This window comes from Parus major, chromosome 2 (assembly GCF_001522545.3).
Source record: "Parus major isolate Abel chromosome 2, Parus_major1.1, whole genome shotgun sequence".
NCBI classification, from domain to species: Eukaryota; Metazoa; Chordata; class Aves; order Passeriformes; family Paridae; genus Parus; species Parus major.
In genome coordinates this window covers 40,514,099-40,527,854 of record NC_031769.1, presented here as the reverse complement: position 1 = coordinate 40,527,854, position 13,756 = coordinate 40,514,099, and the positions used below count along the sequence as shown (strand labels likewise).

The 13,756-nt window shown below is 43.6% G+C and overlaps 1 protein-coding gene across 1 annotated transcript in view; it reads right to left on the bottom strand.

The window, feature by feature from the left end:
- Positions 1–1,993: 1,993 nt before the first annotated feature.
- TGFBR2 (transforming growth factor beta receptor 2) overlaps positions 1,994–13,756 on the bottom strand; it is a 59,159-nt gene continuing 47,396 nt past the window's right edge. The window contains exons 6-7 of the mRNA XM_015619315.3: positions 7,812–7,939; positions 1,994–4,270 (exon numbers count right to left, since the gene is read on the bottom strand). Coding sequence (XP_015474801.1) covers positions 4,091–4,270; positions 7,812–7,939 — 308 coding nt within the window. The 3' untranslated portion in view covers positions 1,994–4,090. The remainder of the gene's footprint in view (positions 4,271–7,811; positions 7,940–13,756) is intronic.

Here is a 13,756-nt window from a genome sequence, read left to right as displayed (position 1 = left end):
GGAAACCCTTGGGCCCTGGTACAGCTGGCCTGACAAGAGGACAATATCACAGGTGCTCTACATGTGGCACAGTTTGTTTCCAGGTGCATTTGGAATAACGATGTCTTAATGCTTTTCTATTTTTTTAATTTTTTTTTTCTCCTCAGGAGCTGGGTCATGATTTTTCCTTCTTTTATCATTCGTGTCTATTCCAGCAGCAATCTGGAATATCCTAGAAGGGGGTGAAATCCCCACCGTGCTGGAAATTATGTGAACTGGTGAGACAGAGGCAGGCTGCACTGGGAAACCTCCTTATCCAGTACAGAGCACTTGCAAGGTTCAGCAGTAAACCCAAGGGCTGCTTTCTGTGCTGCACAGCTGGAGCCTCCTTGCTGTGCACCCTGGTGATAAAACAGTGACTGACATGCTAATTAAGAACTGCTCACAGTAGGATGTAGAATACAATATTTAGGATAAGAAAGTGGGCAAAAGCCTTAACTGAAAAAAAAATAAAAATATTAGAAGTATACAGAGTACTTTACTTCAAGGATGTAGTGCACTTCAAGACTAAAAGGTCTGTGGAATTTGCCTGCTACATTTTTAAAAGGCATTTGCAACACTTGCTTGCTGTGTTATGCCAAAAAGGATGGATTTTGAGCCAGCATAAACAGGATGTCGGAGCCCGAAGACCTCTGCCAATATGTGGCCAGTGGTGGGGACTGCTGAGGGGTGGCCACTGCCACCAGTGCACTGGCACACGCTAGGGCCAGCCACAGGGATGCTTGTCCTGCCAAGGCACAGCGGGGCACTGCTGGAAACCACAGAGGTGTGGGCAGTGAGCCTTTGCATGCTTGTCGGGAAGCTGAGAGCTGCTCTTGTACTTGGCAGAGGGTAGCTGGCTTGAGGGAAGAGCTGCTCACCTGTGGCTGGCTGCTTGAGGGGCACCTAGGCAAGGCCTCCTTCACAAAGCCCTCATTCTGCCAATTTTAGACTAGATGTGGCCACTGTCCTTCGCACACCTGACACTGCCAGTGTGTGTTGTTCAGAGTACTGGTGCCAAGAGAGACTGTGAAACAAACCATTGACGTGCTCAGCATTCCACAAGGCCTTGAGCAATCTGATTTAAGGTGCCTGTTTTGAACATGACCCTGGAGCAGATGACAAACAAGCACAGAACAGACTTGGAAGCCCCTGCCAGGCTCAGTTATTCTGTGATTTTGCTCAGCTCATGAAAGAAGACATGTGGGTACCTCTTTGAGATATCCACACTTGAAGGATAGTCAAAAGGAGATAGTCAGTGCAGCCAAGTATGAGGGCCAGTGGAGGTTTTGGCATGGAAACACAATCCACAAAAATATGGCCATGTCTGGAGCATCTCAGATGCCAGTATCAGGCACTGGTGGATAGCACCCTGTGCAAAGGCTTAGATTCAAGGCAATTTGAAAAGGGCAGAGTGAGGTATCTTGCTCTTTGTTTATGTGGTACCAGTGTTCCATGGGAGGGAAGCTTAAAAAGGTGGAAAGCTCTTTGTGGAGAGCAGTAGCTGTAAGGCACAAGCACATTAATCACGCTCTTCTCAGTGACACAGATTTAGTGGGCTGTCTTCTGGCTCACTTGAAAATCAGCACCAAAATGACTGAGGTCTAACTATGGCCTTATCATATAGCCATAGAATCCATGAGGTTGGAAACACCGTCGAGATCACGGAGTCCAACTGCTAACCCAAAACTGCCAAGTCCGTGACTAAACCATGTCTGTAAGAGTCACATCTGCACTGAGACCTGAGCAATCCAGAAGCAGGAGTTAAGGGAACAGCAACTTTGGCCATCTGCTAGTGCTGTTCTGCTGAAGGGCAGGGTGCAGACTAGGGGAAGGAGTCATTAGCAAAGCAGCACCCACGCACACTGGATGCATTGAGAGTGACATCCAGGCCCCTGCTGGGAAGGAATTGAATCATTTTAGGATAGAGTTCATTTTAGGAAGAGCCCTCTCCCTATCCTGGATGCTCCAGAGATGAACTTGAGTTGGTGTTATTTTATTTGCTCCAATAAACATTTGATTTATACAAAACAAAACAAGACTAAAACCCCCTCAATACAGTTTACAAAGCAAATTAAGTGTTTGAAACTTTTGATATACAAGAGTATATATCGCTCACATTCCTATTTCATACATGATGCACAGGTGAAATATTCCTTAAAAGAATAAAAATTTTGTTTTACATGTAGTGTTAGAAAACCCCATAAAAATCGTCAGTACTGTCAGGAACTACTGGTTGCCATTCCTTGACCTGTGAATTTACAACATTCCATCCCTGCAAAAAATGCCATAGTATTCTCTAAGTTCCATTGTAGGTGTGGAGGTTTTGCCCTGCTCTGTTTTAGCATTTCTGAGCAGTTTGGTTAAAATGCAAATGAAAAAAAAAATAAAAAAATATGCAGTTACAGAACCATTTCAAATAAAGTATTTGCCATCATAAATCTTAACTCCTATTTGAATAAGCATGATTCCTATTGACTTGCATGGCAACATTTTTGGAGGGAATATTGATGTTTATCTGTCAAAGGTGTTTAATAAATCACACCAAAGACATCTGTCCAGGATTGGTTTGTGCTGGTTGAATTTCTAATTTGCAAGGCCGGCTGACATACCATGAGGAAGAGAAAAGTGGATATATCACTGTAAAACACCTAAAGGCAAAATTTTTAGCACTTATTAAACACAGTGCTGTCATGTATATAGGTCCAACGTGCTGTCAACTGTCTTTTGGGGAACAGGAAGAATGCAAGCAATGTCTGAAGGATCCTGTTGAAAAAGGCCTTTCTTTGTTTTTGTTTTGGTTTTTTTTTGTTCTGTGAATTGCTGACTTGCTGAGGCAGCCTTAAATGCAAGCAATGCTGAGGGCAGGATATGCCATTAACCTATTGCTATGGAGCTTTCCCTCACCTCCAAGGTCTTTTTGCAAAATGAAAGGCACCAGCTGTTGCCTCTTACTTTAGAAAGCACGGAACAGAGTCAGGCTGTGGTTTGTCTAGCAATTAGACACACTGCGCAGGAAAAAAAAAAAGTTTGTTCTTACAGCAACACAAGCGAGGTAAAAGGGGAAAAAAAAAAAAAAGTACTGCCCACACTCAGAATGCACAGCAAACATAAAACATCTGCTTGGCTTGCTGCTGGCCCTGTCCTGCTCTGTATGGTTTAGGGGTGGGGATGGGAGGAGGGGAAAACTCATCCAGCTGATATTTTGCAACCTGTTTGCAAGCAGCAAACAAATTCAAAGCAATAATCATACAGCATTAATGAACTTGATAACAAAACACATGTGGGAAGGACAAAACCTCCTCACATGCCTGTTCTGGAACACTTTGAGGACTCTGGGGTTAAGGTGAGAGGGAAAAGGCATTCCTGAACCTTCCACAATGTGCTGCAGACAGGACCATACAACTTGGCCTGTCTGCTGTGAGACTGCTCCTGCAACTGTGAACAGCAGGACCACAGCCAGGTGGTCACAGCAGATGCTTTGAAAGTCATCTTCTTATTGCATATTATTCCTATTTTTTGGCAGAACGCTTAGTGCACAATTGCTGGTCTGGTGCTATACCAGTCACCCCAGGCTCCTTCCTAAGGGGTGGGATTTCTAATGCACTGGTAATTTCCTGGAAGCACTTTTTTTTAATAACTTTTCTTTTCCCAGGACATGGCTGTTTACAGACATATAGATACATATATATATATATACATACACACACATTTTATAGATATATATGTATATATATATATATAAAAAAATAGCAATTTCATAGTTATATACAGGCATTAATAAAGTGCATAATGTTATTGGCTATTTTCAAATCCTTTTCCTGAGGAAGTGCTACCATATATAGCTCCTCCTACGACATGATGCTGGCCACCAGTGCTAGGGTATGACTGCTACTCCCCCAGCTTTTAATTCCCAGAACACATCTCCCTGTCCAGAGCTGGAGCCTAAAGGGGTGGTGACAGCCTCAGTCCTCCAGGAAGCAAGTCAAGGCACTGATCAAGACTCCTTCCTTTGCCAAGGTGAACACGTCTAGGAGCGAGTTCCCTCTGTTCCGGAGCTCTCGGGCACGCGCTACTTCGCAGTGGTCACGGAGTCGTCCTCGGGAATCTTCTCCTCCGAGCAGCTCCTTCCCGAGAGCCTGTCGAGGTGCTTGAGCTCGCTGAAGCGCTCGGCCACGCACTGCGCCGTCAGCCGGGCCTCGGGGTCGTGGTCCCAGCACTCGATGAGGGTCTCACACACCATCTGAATGCCCTGCAGGGAGCACAGAGAGAGCAGCTGTGAGGGGGCCAGACACCAACAAAGCCTCTCTCTGAGAGCTGCTTCGGTGCCCTCAGAAGTTTGGGGGTTATTTCATGTCTGTCCTGGGGATTCTTTATGGGATCTGCTGCTTCTGTCATGAGGGCATTGTTTTCTTTTCCTTTTTTTTAACAAACCCTACTGCAGTATTTTCAGCTCTTTAGTTGGTACTGTCATTTCTGGGCATGTGGTCTGATATAACAACAGCAACTATGCTTCCGACTAGTGCTCTAGAATCAAGCAGGGTTTTTTGTTTTTTGTAATAAATATGATCCAAATTCTTGGATAACATCACCTCCTGCTCAACCCATGCCTTTGCATGCCTGAATTCTGCCTGGGTTTTTCAAACAAAATTCTGATTGCCAGCAATATTGGGCTGTACATCAGCTCTTTCTGAATTCCTTGTAGACTACCTAAATCTATGTGCAAATATGGGCCACAGTCCCACAAACACTTAAAAACATCACTCACAGTTGTAACTGTTTAACCTTCATTTCAACTCTGATGCAAATGTTTACAGGAGCAAAAAACCAGTTGCATCTCTGTAATGAATTTTATAAACATGAGGTATTTGCCAGGAAACTGTGTTTTGCTTTATGACACTAAAAGCCCATTAAGTAGGATTTATCTTAAACTTATTTAAAAAAATAACATTTCACAACACCGCATTAATTGTATAATTTACCTAATTGGTGATGTTGACTGATGTCAATGCTAATAGCAGAATGTTACTGTCTGTATACAAATAACATTAGTTTTCTGCTGGCATTGAAATTACAAGCAGTAAATTAAATTAAATATTAAACATTAACTTGAAATCAATAGTGCAACAAATCCCATTAAGGGGGGGTGTGGGGGTAATTGTAATATTTAAATCCATTCCAGAATTTTATCATGATGAATAATGAGTTCATTACAAAAACACGACTGCAGTGAAGGAAATGAATATGGAAGAGCCATTATAGTAAGAACAACTTCTATGGAGTTCAAAGCAGATCCTCAGCTGCTGCAAACTGTCACAGCCCTGTGGAAACTGATGCATCACTGCATTTTAGATAGCACAATGAGAAACCCTGAAGGGATTCAGGCAAGGAGAATTAAATCCACCCTTCATTAAATGTCCTCTGAGTGTGTTATCAGGCATCCATTTCCTTCCTTAGACTCTTAGCTGAACCCTGTTGGAGCCAGCTGTGCCCATTCTGGCGACATACAGGCATGCCCCTCCCAGTTTCTGGGGTTCTCTGTGCTGGGGGTAGATTGAGGGGTGGGTTTTATATAGGGAAAAAATCTCTGAAGTCAAATGCAGGACACCTAGGTCCAAATCCATGATCATTTTACTTGCTTTTATAAACCCAGAGGTGATGAAATCTACAGTGTATCCTACAGCTCAGTAGTACCTCAAGCTACAACTCTGCACACTCAGCCTTGCTGTCAAGGGTTTTTAGTGCTGGTAGTATCTGGTATCCAGGTGTCCCTCAAAATTCAAATTTCTTCCCTCGTTAAAAGCCCCTCCTCAATAACCCTACTGTTCACAGCTGAGTACATAAAGAGCAAGTCCCTGCAGTCCAGGAAGGGGCTGCACTCTGCTTCCATAGTCATCAGGTGGCAGGTGTTCTTGGCTGGAAAAATAATTGATTTTAGACACTTTTTTAAGTAGCTGTCAGGCTGATTTTAACTTCCCAAATGGAATTAAAAAGGGAGTGTTACATTGCTCCTGATGGAAATAGTAGATGATATTCTTGGTTGCCTGGGCTTTTATAAACATTTGTGATACTTTCCTTTTGTCGCTAAAGACCATTCAGCATGTTTCATTGAAAAGTGGAATGACCAAGCCACACTTCTCTGATATGATTCACATTTTGTCTCTACTGATAAAACTACTGAGAGCAAAGGTGAAGAAGTGCATGTGTTTGGCTTGTTTCCATTCAGTTTCATCTACTGAAAAATCTACTATTGCCTAGGAAGTGGAACAGTGGTGCTCGTGAATGGAGGAAGCTGACAAAGTGCTTTGTGATATGCAAGGGAAATGGACTGCTAATGCACAACCTGAAGAAAAGCAGACTGGCTTGCTGAAGACAAATTTTGTATTTCCTTAAACCTGTCAACAGCTGGGATACAACTATGACTGGTTTCCATGGTAAAGTACTGAGATTTGCTTCCTCTGCTGAAGATCCTGTGTAGCAGGATGGTCTCCCTGGAAATGGGGTAAAGAAAATTGAACAGTGCCTTGTTTGCAAAGGTGCCAGAGGTGAATGGAGAAGGGGGTCATGCTGTTTTCAGTGTTGAATGATGCTGAAATCAGTCTAACTCAAACATCTTGATAGTGAGGTGAAGATGTGGTAGACCTGGTAAACTGCCCAACAAGGGAACAAACAAGTGATACTACTAATAACTTATTTAAAGCTGCTGAGCTGACCAAGCTGGCCTGGAGACATCTGACTGACAGTCAATAACTTTATACTATGAAAGCCCAGTTCTGCTTTTTAACAGCAGCATCTTCTAACATAACCCTTCTTGGTGTGAGCGTAGAGATTCCTCTCCTTGAGGAGTCCAGTGCCTCAAGGTTACTCCCACGCCCTCAAGGTTACTCCTCGAGGCTGAGGGGAAGAGATTTGCCTACGGGTGTTGGTATGGGTGGCTGACATCAATCTTTAGTTAATGATTGGTTTTGCAACCTTTAGTACTGTTGCTTTAATATGATTGCTTCAATATTGTTTCATAGTGCATGCTATACGACCAGTTATAGCTCCTATAGTGTGTAGTACATACTCTGATTCAGACCTTTTTGGCTAGTCATTATCATAATAAATAATTTATATTTTTATATCCAGTTTGCCATCCTTAATCATGTGGGACAAAGTTGTATAATGGTTCAGTTGCACCTTAAATAATTATAATTTATATTAATTATATTAATTATTATATATTGATTGTAATGATATAATCCTTAAAACGTAAACTGTTGACAAAATCTGGGGCAAAGACCGGATCCAGCCACAACTAGACACCTCCCTGAGAAGGAGTTTAGAAAGCAAAGGGATCCTTTCTGTACCTCATGACTCAACAGGAGGGCTTCTCTATTAAATTTTGTCTGAAGCTCCCATTCTGCCTGCAACAGAGGTCCATGTGTGAAGTTGTTTTCTTTGCCCTTTCAGAGCCTACACACAGTGTGCTTTAAGGGCCTAATTATTCTGTGGCTCTCTGGATGATTGTTGGATCTCAGGCTTCCAATGTTTCTGTTTTGATTGCTTTTAGGTTACACTGGTGTGCAGCAGGAATACCAGGGCACTGGGGCAGGCACGATGCAGAGAACTGTGGCGTCTGAACCACATCAGCACCAGTGCCACTCTGTGATAAAGATGTCTCCACGTGTGACAGACCTCTCCATGCAAAGAGAGGTCCAGCCTGTTGGGCAGGGCACTGAGGTAAGGCTCAGGCTTCAGGCAGCAGCTCAATTCACAGCACAGCTCCCACCGCTCACGTGTGGTGCTCTTACCTGATGGTTAAGCCAGGAGCTGGGGATCTCGGGTCGCCCTCTGTCCCTCAGGACATTGTCCTTCATGCTTTCCACACAAGGGTGTTCTCGCACTTTGGAGCCGAATGGGGGCTCATACTCTTTCACTTCTGACAAGAGAGGAAGCAAACACAGGGTATTTAGTGTGGCTGTGCTGGTGCTGAGAATGAAGGGAGGTGGCTGCTCCCTGAGGAGCAGGAGCTACTGATTAGCTGCTCACTGCCACCGTTCTGCTTGACCAGCTCTAAACAAAGCAAAGCCAGTTGGCATTTTCAAAAATGTTTCAAATGTGTTTCTCCCACACTCCCTCCCTCCCTTTTTGTTTCCTAGCCAACAAAACAATTCTCATTTAAACCCTTTAGTACATAATAATATTAGCAACAGTCCAAGAAGCAGAGTAATCTATGATGGTTTGTGAGCCTTTCAATCTCTGCTGAGGTAAAACGCGCAGGAGCTTTAATGTGAGTTTTGCATGAGCCAAGCTTTTGAAGAGTTGGTCACCCTTAGCCCTCCTGGAGTCCACACAACACTTACCAGGAGAAATATAAACTGAAATCTATCTAGGTACATGGGAGATGTGAATGTGCAGATTGCTAGGATGAAACAGTTGCTTGGAAAGGACAAAGATAGAGTTAAGGAGGAATGCTGGAAGCTGCCATACTGCCCTTGTTTACTCCTAAGCTGCATTCTTTTGTAGAAAGTAGAAGTCTGTTCTTATTTTAGACACCCTTCCCAAAATGGATCAGTTTTGGCCTGTGATACAGGGGCACAGCTTTCTGAAGGGGCTGCTGCCACTCTAGTTTTTTGTTTGCATGTTGCATATTTTCTTTGCTTTTCTTTGGAGAGAGAAAGGAAGAAGCAGACATATGGGACCTTTTGGAGAAAACTCAAGAAATCTCTGAGAGCGGAAATATTATAGTAGATGCTGACACAGTGTAGAAAATGCTGTGGTTTCTTTGGGAACAGATGGAGACTTTACTCACAAGCCTAATGACTTGCTGCTATCAGAAAAAGATTTATGAAGTTGGCCTGCTCTGCTGCCTCTTATTTCTTTCTAGGAATTAATTGAGGGCAAGAAAAACTGAAGTGTAATCTACAAAGCAGTCTGGAGAATGCATGCGAATGCCCAGATGATGTGTGAAGAGAGAAGAATGAGCGGAGAGACAAACCACTCTTGCATGACGTTAAAACCAAGTTCAACTGCAGTGCCCAATGTTGCTCACTCTTCTAAAGGGGTAAAAAGTGCCAAGGAATGGGAATAAGGATTAAAGGCCCAGAAGAAATGGGAAGAATCTCCAGCACTTGGGTGCACTTTACTTTGGGAGAGAAAAGTAAGGATGGGATCATGCAGTACACTACCGAAAATAATTAATGATAAAGATAACACAGGTCAGATCCTTCTGTCATGTCTCATGATAAAAACAAGGTAGCATTGAAGACAACTAACTGGACTTTTCTCCAAAGCCTTGAAGTCAGGCTGTAGATCTTACTTGTATGTGATGGCCATGAGATGAAGACTTTATCAGGCTAATGCTTAAAAAGAATAACCAAGTTACAATAGCAAACATTTTGGAAGGGATATTAAACCTTGCGCTTCAAATGCTCAGCATCTAGAGATTCAGCTGCAATCAACTGTGTGCAGAGCAGCAGATCACCCCATAGATGCCTCCTGCAGAGCTCTCCTTCCTTCTCCCTAGCCATCTGCAGCTCACCACTTTCCATAAAATGCTCTGGAGAATGGCTGTAGTCCAGAAATAAAACTCCCATCTCCTCAGACCCAAGGGCCAAAGTCTGCTTGGCTTTCTTTCCTGTACAAGAAGGCAAACCAGTTTCACCCACATTAATCTGAGTCTGAGATGACTCAGCCAAAATAAATTGACAAGACTTTAGCCCTAGAAATGAATTGGGAAGTTGCAGTCTTGCTAGTCACACCTGGGTTAGCATGCAGTGGATGCACAATGACTATATTGCACATACCTATATGTTCAAAGCTAATAAAAATATTAAAGTTCACTGGGAAAATTTAAATCACGTGACCTAGATGGCCATTTCCTGCGCCATCTCCATCAGTCATGGTTTAGTTCTGGTATTGTCATGGACACCAGCCAAGGTGCTGAGATCTTGCAGGGTGAGGAGTCAAGAGTCTAAATGTCCAACAGAGGGAAGCTGATGCTGTGGTGCTGACTTCGTGTTTCCTCTCACTGATTTAATCTCAAGGTTGCTCAGGTTAATGAGATGGCTCAAGCAGGAGAAGGGAAAGCCTTTGCTGGGAATTGATAGGTTCATAATACATTTTTTCTGTTTGAGAAATTGTTTGTAAGTTATGAGCATTCCTCTTCCAAATACAAAGATTGAATAGGTTTTTCAGGTTTGGATTTTTTGTTGCTTTGTTTTTGTTTATGGTAAAGAAAGAGAAATTGAGGCCAGACGTCAATCCACTATAATAACTTTCTACCAATACAGTTATGCCTTCCCTCACTTTGAAAAGCATGCAGAATCTTCTTGCTATTTATTATCATGCTTCTCTTTTCCTTGGAAAGTAAAAAAAAAACAAACCCACTAAATCCTCATGCAGTAAGTCATCCTAATGCTGTGGAATCTCAAGTGGAATCTCAGACACATTTTGCAGTAATAGCTGGTGTTATTCATGGATCATGTTTACATGCTACAGTAGATGTAACAGATGTCAATTAGAGGTAGGTTAAGAAGTTTGTGCCCAGATGCCTGTGTGTGGCTGTATACAGATGCTGATTCTAGTTCTCATGCCTTGTATGATTATTTTCATTGGTTTTAGACCGGTTGGGCACTAAAAACGACACCTGCATGAAGTACCATAAGTATGTCAGGAACCATGAACTACAGAACCTTTAGCATTCAAAAATGGCAGACTTCCTTCAGCTTTAACCTCCATCATTTATTCTTTATGGTTGAGAGCTGAATTGCACTACTAACTGCTGTGCCTCTAGTTTCTTTGGACATTGGCCTAGCTGTAATTTTCAGAAAGGCTGGGATTGGATTTTTAGCCCCAGAGACATTACTGAAAATCTATTTGTTGTGTGTAAGGAAAGCCTGGAAAATTTGGCTCACTTGTGGACTCTTTCTACTCTAAGCTTTTTTCAGTGAAATTTTCTTTGGGTCAGAAGAGCATACCCACAATCCCTGCTGACACTCCCTTATGTGACCTGTCTCACTGAATTCTGTGGGACAACTTCTTATGCTGGATGATGGTGTTTTATTTGCAGAACCAAAGCAGGAGTGAGGTGAAAGGCCAGCAGAAGTAAACTGTGAGGCACAGCCCACAGCAGTGAGCTTGTATTTGGGAACTTCTAGGTCCCTTTGAAATGCCCTTTTATAGAGTTTATGAGGGGGAAGAAGGGATAAATCAGTTGATGATGGAGCTACTGTGACAGCTCATGCAAACACAGGTAGAGTCCTTCAGATAGTGTCTTTCTTCATGCTAGAGGAATCTGGTAGTGAGTCTGCTGACTTGCACTAGTTGCACAAAGGGAAAATAATGCCCAAAACAGGGGCCCAAAAGCTGATTCATGGCCAATTTTAAGATGCTGTCAAATGCTTGCTTTATAAATTTCCCTAGGTTTCCCTATTGAGGTAAGGATGCATTGGGATGAGTGAACTCACTGTGCACACATACCTCTTAAGTGACTTCAATCTGATGATCAAAGACACAGTCACCCCTCTAAAGCTTTGGGAGTGCATGAGCCCTGCCATCAGGGTAGGCTTAGGGGTTGCTCAGTCAGTGCAGAGTGAATCCTGAGGTGGGAAAGTGGCAAACACAGAGCACATCAGTGCTCAACATGGGGTCTGGTGCAGAGACCTTATCCACTGCCACATGGGCTTGCTGAAGGACAGCACACTCTACCTTACATACAGCACTGTAGTGCTGTTCGGAGAATTTCCAGCGCATGGGTGCCTGTCATGGGGTGATGCTGCACTGTGTGGATCTACCAGCCAGGGTTGTATGCCATTATAAGTCAGTGCAGTGCAGACATGCCCTAACTGGGCTCTGCTTCACAGAAGGAGAAATTTAAATCATTCCCCAGCTGCAGCCACCTCAGGGCTCTTTGCAGAGGCACAGCCCTGCTGTAGAGGCCACCTAATTGCTCTCTGCTGCCAGAAATGTCACCGCTCCACGTCATTGTGATGAAAGCTGAGCATTTAATGAGGTACAGGATGTGCAAATGTTTAGTTGTGAAACTGTGGCTCTTGGATTACTCTTACCATGCATAAGATAAAATCTTGATTTTATTCTCATGAAACACAGCTCTGGTAAATTAAGGCTGCCATTTTAAACACAGCTCTGATACTACACTGAAGCCAGACACCACTCCAGGCAATACTCCTCCAGCTACACTGCAATTTTCTGAGGGGGTTTTTCTTCTCCCTCTTCACCAAGCCCATGTATTCAGAAGTTCCCTTTACTCTCCTTCTCCCCTGCCACCCCCAATAGTCCCTCACCCATAGCAGTTGCAATACAAACCAGATGGTTTTCTTTTCTTTCTAGGAGGCTGTCAGAGAAATTACACTTGTCTCAGTCACCAAAGCTGTGTCACTCTGAAAGCAAGTGGTTGAGATGAAAATTATATTTCTTGCAACGTGCAGCATCTGGTGCACAGCTGTTATGCTGGATGAAATACCACGTTAACAGCAGCATGGAACAGTCGAAGTTCTCCCCAAAGTAGTGTTGCTGAGTTTCTAAATATGCCTCTTAAATTATACTCTGGTGAAAAATCAGTCAAGCTCGATCTTCGCCTCTGTCTCCCTTTCCCTCGCGCCCCATTTCTGCTTCTCTGTATTTAGCACAACAAAGAAACAACGAACAGCGTGGCCTTTCTCAAAAGCCGATCCCCACCTGCTTATTTACTACAGCAGCCTCACAGTATGGGTTGTGCTGCTGGGTATTTTTGTTTAAACGTCTGCTGACTGAAGAGGCCTGGCATAGCGTGGAGGCTGTGTTTGACAAAGCATATGTAGTGAAAGGACCTGCCTGCATCACCTCCCACACTCACCGAACACCTGCATGCTGACAAATGAATCCCAAGAGCTCCCTTTGAAAAAGAAATAAGTCCCTGTACCTCTACATGGCTGAAAGGCAATTAGCCCCCCTTCCTTGCATGCTTCCCTCCCTAAATAAAGTTGCTAATGCTGTTGCCTTGGCTAAGACTCCCACTCTTGTCCTCAAAACTGCCCTGAGCTGACAGCACAGCCAATCATGCCCTGCAAAGACAGAGCCTAGATCTTTTAGGCTCCTTTGAAAAGGCTGTCTGCAATCAGGCCAGCTACTCTGCCTTACATGCAAAGACATTTCTCTCACTGCTAAACAGTCTAGGAGTAAAAGAGGAGTTGTGTGAGCAGAGGCAGCTCCTCAGGAAGGCTGCGAGGAGAGGACGGAGTCTCTCAAGTGACAGATGGAGAAAGAAAGCAGAGGGGGAGCTGTAGTCATGAATCACTGTAAGGGTATTTCACCAGCTGGCTGCAAAGATAACCAGACTGCACAAACCAGGGGAAAATCTGAGAAGGAAATGAGAGTAATGGTGCAGTGCTGTTGCAGCTCAGTACCAGTGATAAGTTAAGGGATCTACATCTTCGGAGTTGTGTTTCACTGCTTTAGCCAGAGATGCTAAGCGCAAGTTCCAACCCCCACAGATCTGCCCTAGTGCTCCTGGGGTTTTGCTGCGGACCTCACCTCAGGAAAGATGACTGAAATAGGGAAATAAAACTCAAGAAAAGTGTTTCTGGAGATGAGAATGACTGAGGGATGAAATGAATAGGGAAAATCAGGATGTGGGTGGGGGTTAAGCATCACTTGAAAGGGGATGGTGGGCCAGAGAAGTATTTCCCTTTACTGAAATGACTTCAGCTCCTCTTCTCAAGGTTATAATGGGTCAGCCTCTTCTAGCTAAACATGC